Here is a 17,454-nt window from a genome sequence, read left to right as displayed (position 1 = left end):
CTTTCATCATATCATTTTATACATGTCTATCTAAAAAAATAAACAAAATGAAATAACAGGCCCATCCAGATTTTTTTAGGCCCACCCATTAGCCATGTTCTGTATCCGCCACTGGTCACAGGTTCTCGAGCACCATAAAATCTATTTTACCGTTTATTAAAAAAAAAGGTGTCATTCTCCACTCTCCAAGCTAGATGGCGCTGTAGCCTAACACAGTGGGGAAATGTGGGTCAGCCGTCATGTCTTTGTAAATCTCTTTGACTAGGAGGAGAAAAGCATGACAGGTCCAATGTGAGGTTATGTTCCCTCATCTAGGAGCCTTTACAAAAAGACAAAAAACAATATAATAAATTAGTCATAACTGTGAAACAGAAGGTGTGACGTCTAACAGGTGAACCGAGCCATTACCTGTTAAATGAACATATTTTGGTGGTTAACCAACAAGGTACAGTAAACTAAATGTTACCTAACAGTGTCACCTACCTTTAAACTGGACACCAGCATGATGGGGAAACAGTGATTATCTTTTCTCCAGGGTGTTTAAGTGATAATGAAATATATGGTACTGTAAAAATCAAGGTGTTAAAGGGCAAATATGCAATCTTAGGAGCTAAATTGAGCCCAGTCGCGACTACAGTCTCAAAGGTCGCCGTCATTTTCATGTTTCACGTTAAGGTTATCTGTTTTGAGTTGTGAAACACTGGAAAAACATCCTAAATGAGACTTTCAGACCACCTGTTTTCAATGCCGAATGAAAACCGCAGCTGTTTTTAGTTCGTTTTATCGCTGCTTGTCCCGCTGGTTCAAGAAAGCGCTGAACTTGGTGACGATGCGACGGCTTTTAACGCGACTGATCAGCCGGGTTTTGTTGAGGGAGCGGATCTTCACTCCGGCGATGGGCGTCGAGGCAGAAACACACACACACGGCCGCCGCAGGCTGGTAAGTAGTGAAATAAAGCGAGTTAAGTCACTGTCATAAACCTGTACACCACAACATTACAACAACAGCCAACATCACTGTACAGTCTAGTGGTGAACTGCGCCTGCGCTCCAGCCCCAGTGCGCCCCGCTCTCTCCTCCACGGGGAGGCTGTGCCGAGGTCCCTTGAAAAAATCTGTCAATTTCTTGTGCTCTTCCTTGGCAGTTTTAAATAGCTCTCTAAAACATGGGCGAAAAGGTTATATAAATCAGTGGGAGACACTTTTTAATTCGGCACACATATAATCTTCAAACAGAACTTATCTCGATAAATATCCACGGGTTAAATCTTGTTTACTGGTTCTTAGAACTGCTTTTCACCAACACTGAGACGGTTCAAAAAGTTGATAATTTTATTCATGTAAGTTCTGCGTAATGAATTACATGCACGCCGAAATTAAGAGTGGCTCCTATTGATTCATTAAATAAATATAAATATATATAATAAATATAAAAGGTTAACGTTTAATGAGGCTTGTAGGTTTGACACTTAGGGAGCCTAAATTAACTTGACAGATTTTTGTATGGAGGCTCTATGGGTAAGTATAGATAGATAGATAGATAGATAGATAGATAGATAGATACTTTATTCATCCCGCAGGAAATTCACAGTTTTTCAGCAGTATCCACAGATTACAGATTAAATAACATAAAAAAGATACAAAAAAAAAAAAAAAATAGAAAATAAAGAATAAGATCTAAGTACAACAGAATAAGATCTGAGTACAACAGAATAAGATCTATAGTACAAGCCAGTGTGCAAAAAGCAATGTGCAAAAAAAAAAAAAAAAAAAAAAAAAAAAAACGTGTGCATGGGTGTATAAAATGTGCATAGAGGTACAGTAGGTCAATGTGCAAATTTAGAAGAACTATACAGTATACACATGATAAATAGCAGTATGGAGCAGTATGGAACTAGAAGTTTAGTAGACCACAGTCATATTGAATGCAGGGACTTTACCATAACTTTAGATTTAGTTTGAAGTCCTTAACTATGCAAAAACTCTAAAAAAAATAGAAATAGAACAGTAAATGTGTGTGACTTTGCTCGTCATTTCCTGGTAATTTTGTGAAGACATTTGTTTAATCAGTAAAGTAAACCTCAGTATGTAAAGGGAAACATTATGTGTCAGCAGCCACCGAGAATAAACAGTAGCCTGCAGCCTGGGTCTTAGACAATGCAGTCTATAGTATTTGTGTGAGCAGAGCAGATGCCGCTGCCAGTGCATCAGTCCCAGCAGTACAAGGCAGCAGCTGTATGTGGCCTATGTGTTTATGTAACCTCCTTCTCCCCTGCCACCACCGTCACTGTCGCCCTTTCTGTGCAGAAGAAAGAGCGCCTCAGCTCGCCGGACTGCATAAGGCTCAGAAGAACCTCAAGAACTCTGTTAAAGCTCCATTCACTGTGATATATGTGTGTTTTAGTTGCTGCTGCAGTGGAAATCCACATGCCATTCCTCTTTACACTGTGTTTCAGAGCTCGTCAGTGGATGTAACTCTGTTCTCAAATCAGAAGTCAAGTCAAATTTTTTTTTTTTTGAAATAGTGCATTTTGTAAAACAGTGTGTTAAATAATCCTGCGTGAATGAGTTTAGTGCCATGAAAAGTACAACCAGGACACGAGAACAGGAGACATAACATTGAAAAAAGTAATACTGAAATACTGAAAAAAAGTTATTCAATCATATAAAGTAGACCAAGAAAGGCTTTTGAACAAAGAACAGAGCAGCCAATATTTACAGTTCAAATTGCAGCCTCAATGGAGGGTTTGTGGATTTGAGAAAAATAAAACAAGGACTTCAAAGTTTTTGAAAACGGCTGGATGGCCATGAAAATACTTTTTTATTAAAAATATAGCAGCCATGTTCATCAGTCTGCCTCGACTCTGGATCAACACCTACCCGGTTTAACAGGCAGGATTTCACCATCAGGCTTTATAAATGTCACATTTACCACGTCCTTGAATCTCACAAATACCTTGAAAGTCATTGAAAAGCCCTTGTATTTGAGTGTGGCTACCTCTGATTCCAGTGAAATCCAAACCATAAAGCTTTTAGTTACATAACATTGAATCTTTTAAATGTGTTTTGCCATTCAGGCTTGCAGCAAGTGGTGTGAGGCAGTTTTATGAGCCTAAACTGTATTTTGAAACTGGATTTATGCTAAACTGAGCACCCAGAATACTAAAAAGAAAAAAGTTGTACACTCTACATTTTATTTTTGTTCATCTCTAAACAAAGCAACGATACCCTGCCAGCATTTGGCATGAGGTTTGGCATGAATTTTCTCTCCCATTCAGAGAAGAAGAGTGATGATGGTGGCTTGTATCAGCTCTACATGAGTGTGGATGAATATGGCGTGTTGTGTGTTGGCTTAACCGATTCACAGCGCGGCTATTTTTAGTCCCAGTCAGATTTTGATTCGGAGTGGAGGGCTAACGCTTCGCCTCATTTCCCTCAAGGCTGTAAAAATTAGGCCAGCGAGCAACTTATTTCGTAAGGCCAGAAAAATGGGGTAAAAACTCACCTCAGACAGAAAGTCTAATACAAACCTGTGTGAGGGAAATCTGGATCTGTAGAGTTAGTCTGGTAACTTTATAGTGCAGTTTATCTCATTGGTTTTGAAATGCGTTTTAATTTCAATATTTTTATTATTATTAAGGGAAACCATAATACAATACAAACAATGAAATAAGCACAAACAAAATATGAAATAAACCTTGAGTATAAATCAAATCATGTAGAAAAGTTGGGGCATGAGCACCAAGGTACCCACACACACTAACTAACTACCTTCGCCTACCTACCCTTACAAACTACAACCTTCCTAGCAGTGACGGGCCCAGGCCGCTGCGTATTCAGCTCCCATACCCGGACCCGTCCCCACTGACTAAGCTTTGAGTGCGCGAGCAGCCAGGTGCCCATGTATCCCATCTTCTTCTTCGTCTTCTTTAATAATTTCTCTATATTCATGATAATAAAAGAATGTAATGTGACAATACATGACTTGATTTGCAATAAAAAGTAGAGAACGACAAAGACAGAAAAATAATTAAATAAATGACAAAAACAAAAAAAAACATAACAGAACATAAACAATAGTTAAAAGGAAAACAACAACAATGATAACAACCTTATATTTAAATAAGTAATTTTGAGGAGGCCTCTAGACTCTATTTGTACTTCCTAAGCTAATAACCTCTGTCCATTCTTCTTTCAGGAATATAGACAGTGGGGACCAATCTCTTACGAATTGCTCAAGAGTGCCCCTTAGCACATGTGACAATCTCTCCATTGGTAAAATGAGCATTAGCTTTTCATACCATGTTTTTATATCAGGAGGATCTTCATCCAACCACTTCTGTAATATTGTGAGGCGTGCTGCATAAAGAGCAACTCTAAGAATGTACTTATATCCACCGCCATAATTGGAGTCTAGTCCTAATACAAGATTATGTGGATTTAAAGGGATAGCTATGTCAAAAATTGTATTGATCTCGTTTTGAATAGCTCTCCAAAAACTTTCTATTTTGGGGCATGACCACATCAGATGGCTGTATGTACCACAACTATTTTTGCATTTCAAACATAATGGGGAGCACGTGGTATCAAATTTACATCTGATACTTGGGGTGACATGTAGTCTATGAATAATCTTATATTGAGTTTCATATGATTTGTTGGAGCATGTAATTTTTTTTGCATTCAATAGAATATTCCGCCACATGTCATCATCAATATGGGACCCAAAGTCGTCCCCCCAAGATGTTTTACTATTAATAAAAGGGATGTTAACAAACAATTGATCATAGACATAGCTTATAACCTTTTTCCGTAGAGAAGAAGCTTTCAGTAATATTCTCTCCAACTGATTTATATCCAAACCATTCTTATATGTTGGTATAGACTGGAGATAACTCCTAAGTTGTAAATAGCGAAAAAATTGAGCACGAGGAAGATCAAATTCGAACATAAGTTGTGAGAAAGATCTGAGAGTACCATCAAGGAAGAGATCCTGTATCTTAGTGAGTCCAACATCATTCCAAGTCCTATATCCTACATCCGAACACGAAGGTGCAAAGTCAGGATTACATACAATAGGTGCAAGTATAGAATACTGATCAGTTATTCTAAAATGCTTACGTATCTGATACCAAGTTTTAAGAGTATTTCTAATAATATAATTTTCCTTTATTACCTGTTGTGTGGTTGCATTATGTATAAATGGCAAATCTGAGATAGCAGACACACAACCAGTAATTTCTAAATCTAGGTATGTTGAGTTAGGATCATTTTTTACCCATTCTGTAATGTATCTAATCTGTGAAGCCCAGTGATAATACATTAGGTTGGGGAGTGCTAGTCCTCCTTTATCTACTGGTAACTGCAATTTCTCTAATTTAAATCTAGGACGCTTATGTTTCCATACGAATTTGCTAATCATACTGTGTAATGTTTTAAAAAATTTAACTTGAATATAATTCGGCAACATCTGCATTGGGTATAGTAATCTTGGCAGAACATTCATTTTTATAATAGCAACCCTTCCAAGTAGTGAAATTGATAAGGGGTTCCATCTTTGAAGGTCTTTTTTAATTTCATTCACCACTGGGTGTAAATTCATTTTAATCATGTCTTCAAAATTATAGGTCACAAAAATGCCAAGGTACTTGAAACCGTTAGGAGATAATTGAAAAGGGCTATATGCCGATAAATCGGTATTTCTTATATTACCAAGCGGTAGTGCTAGGGATTTCTCATAATTAATCTTATATCCAGATATCACTCCAAACTCGTTAATTACTTTAATTGTAGCGGGTATTGAGGACTCCGGATTACTCAAAAATAAAAGAACATCATCAGCATATAAAGAAATGGAGTGTACTTTGCCGTCAGCTTGAATGCCAGTAACTGAGGTGTTCGATCTGATCATTTCTGCCAGAGGTTCAATTACTAGGGCAAATAATAAAGGGGATAAGGGGCATCCTTGTTTTGTGCCTCTACCTATTTCAAACGGTGAAGACAACATCCCATTGATAGATACTGCTGCTCGGGGTGCAAAGTAAAGTAATTTAACCCAATTAATAAACCCCTCTCCAAAAGAAAACTCTTCTAATGTTCTAAACAAATATTTCCATTCTATACGGTCAAAAGCTTTTTCAGCATCTAATGTTACTACTAATGCATCGAGATTCTTCATCTTGACATACTGTATAACTCCTAATAATCTCCTGATATTTGAATATGATTGTCTGTTTTGAATAAAACCTGTCTGATCATGTCCCACAATTTTTGGTATAATTTGATTGAGCCTAGATGCCAAAAGTTTAGCTAAAATTTTGCAATCTGTGTTTTGGATACTTATTGGTCTATATGATGCCGGGTTATTTGAGTCTTTATTTTCTTTAAGTAAAACATTAATAGTAGACATTTGTAATGATTGTGGGAGTTTCTTGATGGACAAGGAATGTTTAAACATTCTTACTAGGAGGGGGGAGAAGATACTTTTAAAGGCTTTATATATTTCTGGTGGGAGACCATCTGGTCCACAAGCCTTGCCTACAGCCAAGGTGTCTATCGCATCTTCAACCTCCTTACTCGTAATATCCATGTCACACAAATGTCGATCTTCGTCAGAGACCTTAGGGAGTTTTATACCTTTAAAGAAGCCATTCATCTTATGCTCCATACCTTCAGATTCCTCTGATGAATACAAAGAAGAGTAAAAATTATTGAAAACATTAGCAATTTCAGAATTAGTGTGATAAAGCTGACCATTATTGTCCTTAATTGTAGAAATAGATCTATTTAGGGATTTGTTGCTTATTAAATTAGATAAGTACCGCCCAGATCTATTAGCATATTCATATATCGTATGTTTTTGTTTAAGCAGCCCTTTTTCCGCTTTCTGAGAAAGAAGTGTATTGAGAGCTGTTCTAGTTCTTAAAACTTTATCCCAGTACAGTTTACTTCCATTACTTTTATGTTCAGATTCAGCTTCCTGTAACTGTACCTCGAGGCGTCTCTGCTCCTTCAGTTTTTTCTTCTTTTTGGTTGAGCAGTATGATATAGTTAAACCCCTTAAAAAAGCTTTAGTCGTTTCCCATAGATTCGAGGGGTCTGTATATTCATTGTCATTCTCCTGGATGAATATCTTTAATTCCCTTTGAGCCATGGAGCAAAAATCTGTATCAGATAAGATAGATCTATTACATGTCCAAGTGTATGTCTTTGAATTAGTATTTGAAATGGACATTACTAAGAAAACAGGAGCATGATCTGAGATGTGGATAGAACCAATATGACATTTTTCAATTAATTCAACAGAAATTCGAGGAACCAAGAAAAAATCTATTCTAGAGTAAGTCCTATGTGGATTAGAGTAGAATGTATAGTCTCTGTTGCTGGGGTTAAACAGACGCCAAACATCTGTCAAGCCAACCTCTTCTAACATTTGATGAATCGATTTCTGTCTAGGGTTTAAAATAGATGAGGCATTATTAGGCTCCCTGTCTAGTTTCCCATCCAGTATGCAATTCCAATCACCACCAATAATTGTGTTAGGACAGCTATACTTCACAAGCAGGGAAGTTAATTTTGTGAATATACTCAGTTGAATATTAGGAGCTGCATAAACATTTAAAATGCTTATCATATCTCCATACAAAGTACCATATAGGAAAATAAAGCAACCATCTGGATCTGATTCATAATATTCAACTTTAAGTGGAACTTCCTTATGGATTAATATAGCAACCCCCCTACTTCTGCTGTTATATGAAGCATAAAACACTTGTCCCACCCAACCACTCTTTAATTTTAAATGTTCCTCATTTGTTAAGTGAGTCTCCTGTAGCATTCCAATAGATACTTTCTCTTTTTTTAAAAAGGACAAAACTTTCTTCCTTTTTATGGGATGATTACAGCCTTTGATGTTCCATGAGCATGTTAAAATAGAGTTATTTAGTGGCATGAGTCATATCTTGAGAAATATTCTGTTTTTGCTTATACTCAACTTTACAGGTTGTTGCATTGTTAATTATTTCATACATAGTTAAAGTAAACACAAAAACAGTACATAGAGCAAAAAAAAAGAAAACTCCTTGGCAACAAAAAAACATATAAACTTCACCTTTAAGGTAGGTGACACACCAAACCCCCACCCACCCACCCACATAGTAATAGGCCCAACCCAAGTCCAAGAAACGAGAGTTTTGCCCAACCATTCCCTAATCCCTGTAGGAAGGAGCCAGTGTCTGCCAAATTATCACCACAGCATAGCAAGGACTCTTATTTTCAAATATAAAGAAAAACTAAACAAACTGAAACAAAACTGAAAAAGGGGCCTACGTCTTACAATCTTTACAATAAGGAGATAAACTAATAGGGCACTGAAGGATGGTCAGAATCATAAACATCAGGATTTTTTTTTTATTTTTTACTTTTTTTCCTTTTTTCTTCTTCTTCTTCCTTTTCCTTTCTCCCTCTCCCTCACCCCTCTTCCCGGTTATATTATTGGTCTACTGTCACCTTCAATGGGCCCGCGGTTCTAACGGGACGGAATAGATTATTCTAGGCCATTCTCAATATTGGAGGGAGTAGGATAATAATAGGTCTACTTCAGGCTAGCCTATATGACACAACAAAGGATTCCACGGCAAAAAAAAAAAAAAAAAAAAAAAAAAATCAGTAAATCAAAACAGTCTCTCTGATATCACGCAGATGTTTTACAGTGAACCTGGTAAACATTTACGCACAGAGACTAGGCTCCTTGTCTTCCTCCATTGAGGAGTCACTTTCACGGCCCTGGAACGTTACTCTCAGAAAATCCTCTGCCGCTTTAGGTGTGTAAAATCTCGATTTCGTGCCCTCATAGTCAATAGATAGTACCGCCGGGAAGAGCATGGCATACCTTATCCCCCGGCTTTGAAACTTCTTTTTCACTGGCAGGAAAGCTTTGCGTTTGGCCTGGACTGCTTCGCTGTAGTCGGGGAAGAAGTAGATTCTTCTGTCCTTGAACCGAAGCTCTCTGTGCTCGCGTGATAGTCGTAAAATCTTCAGCTTATCCTGATAATTCTGGAATTTTGCTATGATGGGTCGAGATTTTTGTGGATCACCCCTGTTACGCACGGCGATCCGATGGCTCCTCTCCACGGCTATCGGCTCTGGAAAGTTATCCGCTCCAAGTAGACCAGGAATCAGGCGTTTCAGAAAAGCCCCGGTGTCAGCTCCCTCTGATCCCTCCGGAACTCCAACAATCAACAGGTTTGACTGTCGGCTTTTATTCTCCATATAATCCACTTTTGATTGAAGTGTGGCCACGGTAGTCTCCAGCTTTTTTATAGAGTTTTGCGCAGCAGCCAAGTCATCCTCGGTTTTACTCACTCTTTCTTCCATTGCGGCATTTTGGTCTGCCAAGTTTGACATGGACAGCTCGAGATTAATGACTTTACTTTCTATTCCTTGAAGATTAGTCAGGAGTTCTTTTTTGCTGGCCTCAATCGCCTGAAGTATCTTCTCCATATCACCTGCCATTGTTTGATTGTTTGACATGCGGTGCGCACCGCGTCTGGTGGCGTGGAGAGCGTTTTCTCACAGCGTATAGCCTACTTGTTGCAGCAGATCAGTTCAGTTTTGAATCTTTTGTTCAGAATATCGATGTTCAAATCAAAATCCCATTCTGAAATCACTTTAGTTAAGTATATTCTTTGGTCAGACAGGCCCAGGTGCAGAGCTCAGTCATGCACGTCCTTCCGCTCCGCCATCACTGTGATTCTAAAGTGAAATGCGTTTTAATGAATCCAGAGGTTGTAGAGTTTTCCTCAACTCATAGCACAACATGTGTCCCTTCAGCTGAAATTTAAAACCTGAAAAAACTGGAGTTACAAGTTTTTTCTGCTGCTAGATCGATGAGGTGGTACAGCTTCAGCACCAGTGCCATTATCACCGTCCATACAATACTGAAAACACACCATGTTTTCAGCTGTTTGCTGCACTGGCTGCTCAGAAAGTCACTGGAAGTTGCCAGATGACTTGCTAATTTGCATGTGAATATATTTGCTACAGTTCAGTATTTTAGCAGAGAGAGAGAGAGAGAGAGCCCACACTGTGGATCAGACCAGCAAAAAGACGCATCAGCTGGGTGGATTTTTCTTTTTTCCACCCAAATGCTTTGGGAGTCAAAATATTAGCGTCGTTCCTGCTGGTTGGAGAAAGATTTTGTCACAAGGTCCCTTTCAGAAGTAAAGTCCAGGGAGGCCAGAAGAGTCCAAACGTCCAGCGTCCACAGACAGTTGGACACTTTTATTTCTTACAGTAATAATACACACACTTATGTCTTTTGGAAGCAAATGTATTTCAACTTGCAAAAACAAAGTGTAAAAGTTAAAAGTTTCGGGAATTAATAAAATTAAGTTTTGTATTCAGTCATTTATAGTGGTGCCAGTATAGTGCTGATGTTTTTTTTAAATTTTTTACAACACCATGAAGCTTTATTTCCAGTGTGAAGACGTGCAAAAAGTACCAGCATGTCTCACTCAGACAGAGGTGCGGAAACTGTGCTGAAATATTAAGCAGAGGCAAAATCCCTGCTGTAAAACACACTTACATCAAATTAAAAGTAGCTGTTTACTTTTATGTACTTGTATGTGATTAAAAAGGAAGCAATGAAACTGCGTTGATGTTTCTCTCACTGCCAGTGAACCAGACAGCAGCCAGGCGACCACGAGCAGGGACACTGCAGCTGGATGGTTTAATTTTTTGGTTGTTAACTGATATCATGGATACTTTTAAACATTCAGAGTTACAGTTATGGAGGGTCTGCGGAAATTGTATGCGGTAATAGATGTAATTTAAAATACCCGAGTCAAAACATACGCAAATTGAGTCAAATTATTTACAAAAAATGGATTGCAAAAAAACGCCAAAATCCAAAAATGTTATGTTAACAGTATCACAATTAGCAGAGATGGAAATAACTAATTACATTTACTCACGTTGCTCTACCTGTGTAGCTTTTTTGTGTACTTGAACTTTTCTGACTATTTTTTCAAGTCAGTCATTTCACTTTTCCTTCAGTCCATTTTATTGCTTGAGTTTTGTCCTTCACTGCATTTTAAATCAGATCCATCACAGAGAACACATGACCAGGGACAGACTGTGGAGCCTTTCACAATAAAAGCTCAATCAGCAAATCAGTTACAGTGATGAGAGGAACTGTACTCTGTTACTGGAAGCCTTGCCAGTGAGTGTGTGTGTGTCTCTCTCTATGTGTGTGTGTGTGTGTGTGGTTTTGTCCGTCAGGTGGTGGGGCTGGGGAACCCGGGGATGGACGGGACCAGACACAGCGTGGGCATGGCGGTGCTCGGCGCCCTCGCTGCCCGGCTCGGCGTGGCTGACCGTTGGCGCGGCGACAAGCACGTGTCCGGTGAGGTCATCGAGTCAGAGATCCAACACACACAAGTGGTGCTGCTCCGTCCCAGGCTGCTGATGAACGTCAACGGGGTGTCGGTGGCCAAAGCAGGTGTGTGTGTGTGTGTGAGTGAGTGATTTAATCAATAGATGGATTTTCTTTCAGCGTCGCACCGTGTCACAGGCTCAGCCCACATCAGCTCAGGCTCTCTGTATTGCTTTACTTTTGAACATTACACACACACACACACACCCACACACACACTTTCAAACAGAAGCTGAAGTACAAGCCCTTTAAAATCATTATGCATCTTATTTTTTTTAATCTGTATTTATCTATCTATAGGGGAGAGTGGGGTAAATAGTGCCAATTTTTACTTAAAGTGCCTTTAAAGCGAGGGGATTACAGTAATGCCTCCAACTAAAATATGCACATATAGTTTAGGATGTTGTGCATCCCTGGGAACAATCACTTTGGATCTTATATAAACTGTTTGAGAAATATAGCTTTTGAAAAAAAAGTGGTTTTGTGGCACAACTTGCCCCCGGTGCAGGGTAAATTGTGCCATTAGAGAGAATACACTGGGGTAAATTGTGCCATTGATAATTGAAGTAAAACAGATCATTTTAATCTCACAAATGATAATGCTATATAAAAGCAAAACAATTCAATACAAAATTATTTTTTTTAACATTTATTTATTATTTTAACAAGATCACAGGCCACTTTTCTATAACGAGGCCTAGCGCCACATGAACACATACCCAGAACAAAATAAAACTTCCAAAATGAGCACCTGCAAATCATCTTCATCTGAATCTGAATAGTTTTAGTGATCAAAGGTAAGAAGACAATGTACAATAACAATAAAATACAATAAAGTAATATATAGTATATAATCACAAGTTGCCACTGGCACAACTTACCCCAGGCCCTTTGGCACAAATTACCCCAAGCCCACCATTTTGAAAAAAATGCCTCCCCCAGCTGTTTTGAGCTAACATCATGCTAACTGTATAGACTCATGGTGTAGCTTACTAAAGTACTAAAACCTGTGTGAACTGTTTTCAAAGTTTTCTATAATTGTTCAGACACAGCAATCAAAAAACCTTGATCATGGAAATTTTACTTTGGAGGGCAAAAAAATGTTTTTTGAACTGAAATGTGCTTTCCTCTCAAGCCATATGTCTCCCTTCTTTGCAGGATGAGTGAAATGGATGCCTCTTCAAAAATATGTGGTCACATGACCAACTTCTTCTATGGTTTTCTAGATAACAGGGGTGGCACTACTTGCCCCTTGGCACAAATTACCCCACTCTCCCCTATCTGTATTTATGCCATTTTTTCTGGGGAAAGCACAGTGTAACTAATTGGTTTTGTCACAGCTTTATCAATAAATTTGACTTGATTTATTTGTCCCTTCTCTCTCTCTCTCTCTCTCTCTCTCTATCTGTCTGTCTCTCTGTCTCTGTCTCTCTCTGACTTGTTTGCCATTCAATGAATAGCCTGTGTGCGAATTTGTAAGTTGAAGCAAATTAATCAAATAAATAATAATAATAAAAAACAGAATTAGAGTTAGTTTTCATGAAGTAGGATGCATGTACAGGGACAAACTAGAGACAAACTGAGATAAAACAGCATCAGATTGTGATTATTTGCACCAAAGATGGCAGTCAGAATAAATCCTTCCAGACTCTCAGAAACTGCGAATATCCCACTGAACGAAATATCATTTAAAACCGGTTAGTCTCTTACGATTAAGTTGATTACATGAGACATTTTTCTTCTGATTGTGCTTTTATTTTGGTTGTGAATAGACCCCGCTGATCTCTGTGCTTTGCGCCTACACTCAGTAGTTAATGTTTGTCATTCAAGTACAAATTTGTGGACACTGGATGGAGTTAAACTAAACTTATCTGAACACAAACAAAGTTAAATTGTTTGTCTGAACTGCCTCTGTGTGCTTCTGTCTTTAGCGAGTAAATACGGCGTGAAGCCTGAGGACGTGCTGCTCGTCCACGACGACCTGGACAAACCTCTGGGCAAAGTGGTCGTCAAGCAGGGAGGCAGCGCCCGGTCAGTGTGTCACACGTCTGCGTTTACCTGCGGTCATATGAAAAAAAAAAAAAACTGTGGGTTTGTGCAAAAAAAGTGAGAGAAATAAGTTTGTCTGTTTGTAAAGGATCATGTGCAGCATCAGGATCACCAGGTTCCCAAATCAGGACAGGCTTTCTACTGGGGGAGGAATTTAACGCTCAAAAGGTTGTGATTAGTGAAACATGACCCTGATTCAACCCCAACCCTAAGCAAAGTTATTTTTTATTTTTATTTTTATTTCATTGTCCAGTATTTCGCCAGAGACACAAGATCTCTTCCTCCAGGGAGCCCATGTCAAGACGGCAGCACAATTCATTTCACATGGAAAAAAATGAACAATTTCACATGATTGAACACATTCAGTACGTACAAGCACCACATCTGACCATTTGTGAGACAAACACACAAAAATGTTTCCATTTCCTGCTGTGGTCGCAGTGCTTTTATGACAGAATATTAATGACAATGATCTTTATGATATTTGCATCCACAACACCTGATCTGCATTTAGATTTTGTGATCATTTTGCACATTTTTTATTTTTTGAGAATGACTTTTCATATAGACACACTATGCAAGTGTTCAGTGTTTTATTTGAGTTCACGTGGTCATGGAAAGTCATGGAATTTGAAAAAGTGTCTTTGCCAAGGCCTGGAAGACGGTCTGTGTGCTAGACCAGCTGGAGGATCTGATGAGCTTTGAAAAATGAATAATAACCCAAATAATGCATTTTCCCACCAATGGAAGTCCCAGGTTACAGAGTTTAAATTGTTTAATTTGGATAAAGATGTTTTTATCTGCTGGTCATGGAAGCTGTGATATGTCCCATCTGATATGTGTAGAAAAAGCTCACACTGCAAAAACACAAAATCTTACCAAGATTATTTGTCTTATTTCAAGTCAAAAATGTCTTATTTCTAGTCAAAATATCTCATTACACTTAAAATAAGACATGATCACCTCAGAAGTAACTTGTTTTTAGACAATTTTCACTCGTTTCAAATGAAAATTCACTTGAAACAAGTGAAAATTTGCTTGTTTCATTGGCAAAATTTGCCAGTGAAAAAAGTGAAAATTCACTTGAAATATGTGAAAATTAGATAGAAACAAGAAACAAATTTTGCCAATGAAACAAGCAAATTTTCACTTGAAACAAGAGACAACTGTCTAAAAACAAGTTACTTCTGAGGTGATCATGTCTTATTTTAAGTGTACTGAGATATTTTGACTAGTAATAAGACATTTTTGACTTGAAATAAGACAAATAATCTTGGTAAGATTTTGAGTTTTTGCAGTGAGTCCAGTGAGTAGTGAGGCTTTTCAGCATCAGGAGAGTCCAAAATGAGCTCTGAGCCAAATCCTTTTCCTCACAGGGGTCACAACGGAGTCCGGTCCTGTGTCGACTGTCTGCACACCGACGTAAGCAACTTTACTTCTGTTTGTTATCTCTTTGATATTTTTACTGCCACTTGTCTCTGCTGTGTGTGTGTGTGTGTGTGTTTTTTTTTTTTTTTTTGCCCCGTCACTTTCTGTTGTTGCTGTTTATTTGATTTTATTTCTTCACTTTAGTCTTTGTTGTTTCTGTTTCTGTGAATATGCTTTTGTACATTTGTTTAACTTTTTTCCAGTAGTAATGTTGGGATTTTTGCACAACTTGATTTTAGGAATACAAAATCCCAGACAGAAAGAACAAAATGTGTTTTTCAGCGCAGAGTCAGTGGATAAAAAAAAAAAAATACTCAAACACAAATCAAAAGAAATGCAAACCATCACAGAATATACGTGGCACCAACTAAAACATCCTAACACTGGATCTGACTTCTCACTTTTTTAAAAATCGTGATTGTGATACTTTTGTGATTGTGATTTTTATTTTATAACCATCAGTACTCATGCTCTTAGCTGTTTGTCAGATTATGTAAATCCCGCCTCTCGTCTCTCCTGCAGGTGATGCCCAGGCTGCGGGTGGGGATCGGCAGACCGGCGGGGAGAACGTCGGTGGAGCGTCACGTCCTGGGACGTTTCTCCCAGGAGGAGCAGAAGGTTCTGGGCTCGGTCCTGCAGCAGAGCGTCGACCTGCTGCTCTCCCAGCTCTCCCAGCAGGCCGCTCAGTCCCCCTCCTCACCAGCAGGGGGAGGACAAGCAGCACAGAAGAGGAAGCAGGAGGAGCGAGCGGCTTCACCGGCCTCAGAGCCGCTTCCTGAAGCTCAGCGTCCACCACCGTCTTGACTGCTGAGCCCAACTCTGGGACCATCCAGGGAAAAAAAAAAAAAAAAAAAACATGACAACACTCCTGCCTCAAGTGCAAACATGTGAGCCTGTGCAGAGAAATCTGATTTACTGACACGGTTCTGGTCTGAAGTGGACCTTAAACGAGTCGCAGGAGAGAGCAAACAGGACGCAGGATTACGGCTGAGATGATGAACTGCTTTCTTTTGCTCATGTTGTTGATTTCAGTGAAAATAAAAAATGGGAAGAGAAGTCCTGCTCCACCAACAGGAGCAGGTCGTAGGTGTAACCTCAAAAATAGATGCATGAGCGCCAGTCCATTTAAAGAAATAGTATCCAGAAAATATGAAAATATGGCGTTTCAGCCAATAGGCCTGCAAGCCTTTAAAATGTTGAAGATAAAACTTTGCTAGAAAGTGTCCAGTGAAGTGAGGGGCGTTTTGTTCGCTGAAGAGAGCGTGACTGAAATAATTCCTGGCATCTTTTATCAGCACCCTCACTATTTCAACGTCTATTGAACCACTGGATATTACAAATGAAGTATTTCCACATTGCTGATATACCAGTACAATCAATACAGTGAAATCTGATGGGATTAACTGTGCAGCTTGGATGAGTGTAACTCAGGGAGAGGATGGTAAATCCCATGAAAAGTTGCTGTTTTAAGCATTTTGATCCAAAATGGATCTCTTCTCCTTTAAATGGCACAAAACAAAACGATGGCTTGAAATGGTAAGAAAAAGGTTTTATTTTGTGCATCATCGGTTTTTACGAGCAGTCAGTGGAGTGGTGAGGAGGTCAAAGGTCAGAGCAGCAGAGCCTTCTTTTCATTCATGTCCTTTAAATACGTGTGTGTGGCGGAGAATCGCTGTGTGCTGTACTGTGTGAGAGATCGTATTACTGTCGCTCAGCGTCATTTAAGGGATGAGCCATTTTTATTCATTTGTAAACAGCATACATATTTATTTGGTATTGATAAAAAGTGTCAAAACAGCAGCAGAGGAGTGTGTTTTTATTTGTGTGTGTGTGTGTGTTAAAGCAGTCAAGACAGAAACAAGATGTCTTGCAACGTTGCAGTTCTGCCAAGACGCCCAAGTTTAAAAAAAAAAAAAAAAAAAAAAAAATTGAACCAGGCAAAAAACAAAACACTCAGCTCCTCGGTTTTAAGCGCGGCTCGATTTTTCTTCTTTTGTCGCTTAACAAAAAAAGGCGAAAAGCAGACGTCGCCTTCCCTCTTATTCCGCTGTCACTCGCACATACGGTCGCCCTCAGAAGCCGCGCTCCGTCTTGTCCTCGCCGATGTGCTCTTTTGGCCAAAAACATATTGATTTCCCCTTCCGATTGTCACACTAATTACACTCTTCATCAATTAGGTGCCTTTAATGAGTTGCATCCAGTCAAGAGGTGTATTGCGTTCTCACACCCCAGTGAATGCTTGTGTGTGTGTGTGTGTGTGGGGGGGGGGGAGGCAGTGGAGGGAGGTTTTGGGGAGGAGGAGGGGGGGGGGGTGGCAAACAAAAAGCCAGAAAAGAGCATATAAAACAGCGGAAAGAGGCCGACGAGCCGCTGAAAGAGGGAAATCAATACAAAGGAGGCCAGTAGATTGCGATGGAGGGCCGAAGAAAAGGGAGGCGAGAAACAAAAGGGGCCAAACATTGTTAAGGCCTGGTTTGTTTGAGGCCTTCTGTCCTGCCATAGCTCAGAGTCACAATAGCAGCAGGGACACACTTGTGGACATGG

At 39.2% G+C, this 17,454-nt stretch overlaps 1 protein-coding gene across 6 annotated transcripts; it reads left to right on the top strand.

The window, feature by feature from the left end:
• Positions 1–267: 267 nt before the first annotated feature.
• On the top strand, positions 268–15,796 carry ptrh1 (peptidyl-tRNA hydrolase 1 homolog). 6 transcript variants are annotated; one of them, XM_030060822.1, is made up of 6 exons: positions 268–445; positions 813–940; positions 11,280–11,499; positions 13,365–13,464; positions 14,859–14,904; positions 15,433–15,796. In XM_030060822.1, exons 2-6 carry the CDS (start codon positions 830–832, stop codon positions 15,712–15,714), a joined length of 759 nt encoding a protein of 252 aa, XP_029916682.1. In that variant the 5' UTR covers positions 268–445; positions 813–829; the 3' UTR covers positions 15,715–15,796. The 6 variants fall into 6 exon arrangements, with proteins under 6 accessions (XP_029916682.1, XP_029916679.1, XP_029916681.1 ...); XM_030060819.1 differs by having other exon boundaries at positions 809–940; XM_030060821.1 differs by having other exon boundaries at positions 775–940.
• Positions 15,797–17,454: the final 1,658 nt, after the last annotated feature.

The sequence above is a fragment of the Myripristis murdjan genome, chromosome 9 (genome assembly GCF_902150065.1).
Source record: "Myripristis murdjan chromosome 9, fMyrMur1.1, whole genome shotgun sequence".
In the NCBI taxonomy this organism is placed as follows: domain Eukaryota; kingdom Metazoa; phylum Chordata; class Actinopteri; order Holocentriformes; family Holocentridae; genus Myripristis; species Myripristis murdjan.
The sequence above is the reverse complement of the archived record's forward strand: the minus strand, read 5'-3'. Positions and strand labels throughout refer to the sequence as shown.

Coding starts and splice junctions, on each gene's coding strand:
- ptrh1 (XM_030060818.1), top strand. CDS start 752: ATGAAAACCGCAGCTGTTTTTAGTTCGTTTTATCGCTGCTTGTCCCGC. Junction 11,500..13,364: donor GGTGTCGGTGGCCAAAGCAG/GTGTGTGTGTGT, acceptor TTCTGTCTTTAG/CGAGTAAATACGGCGTGAAG. Junction 13,465..14,858: donor AAGCAGGGAGGCAGCGCCCG/GTCAGTGTGTCA, acceptor TTTTCCTCACAG/GGGTCACAACGGAGTCCGGT.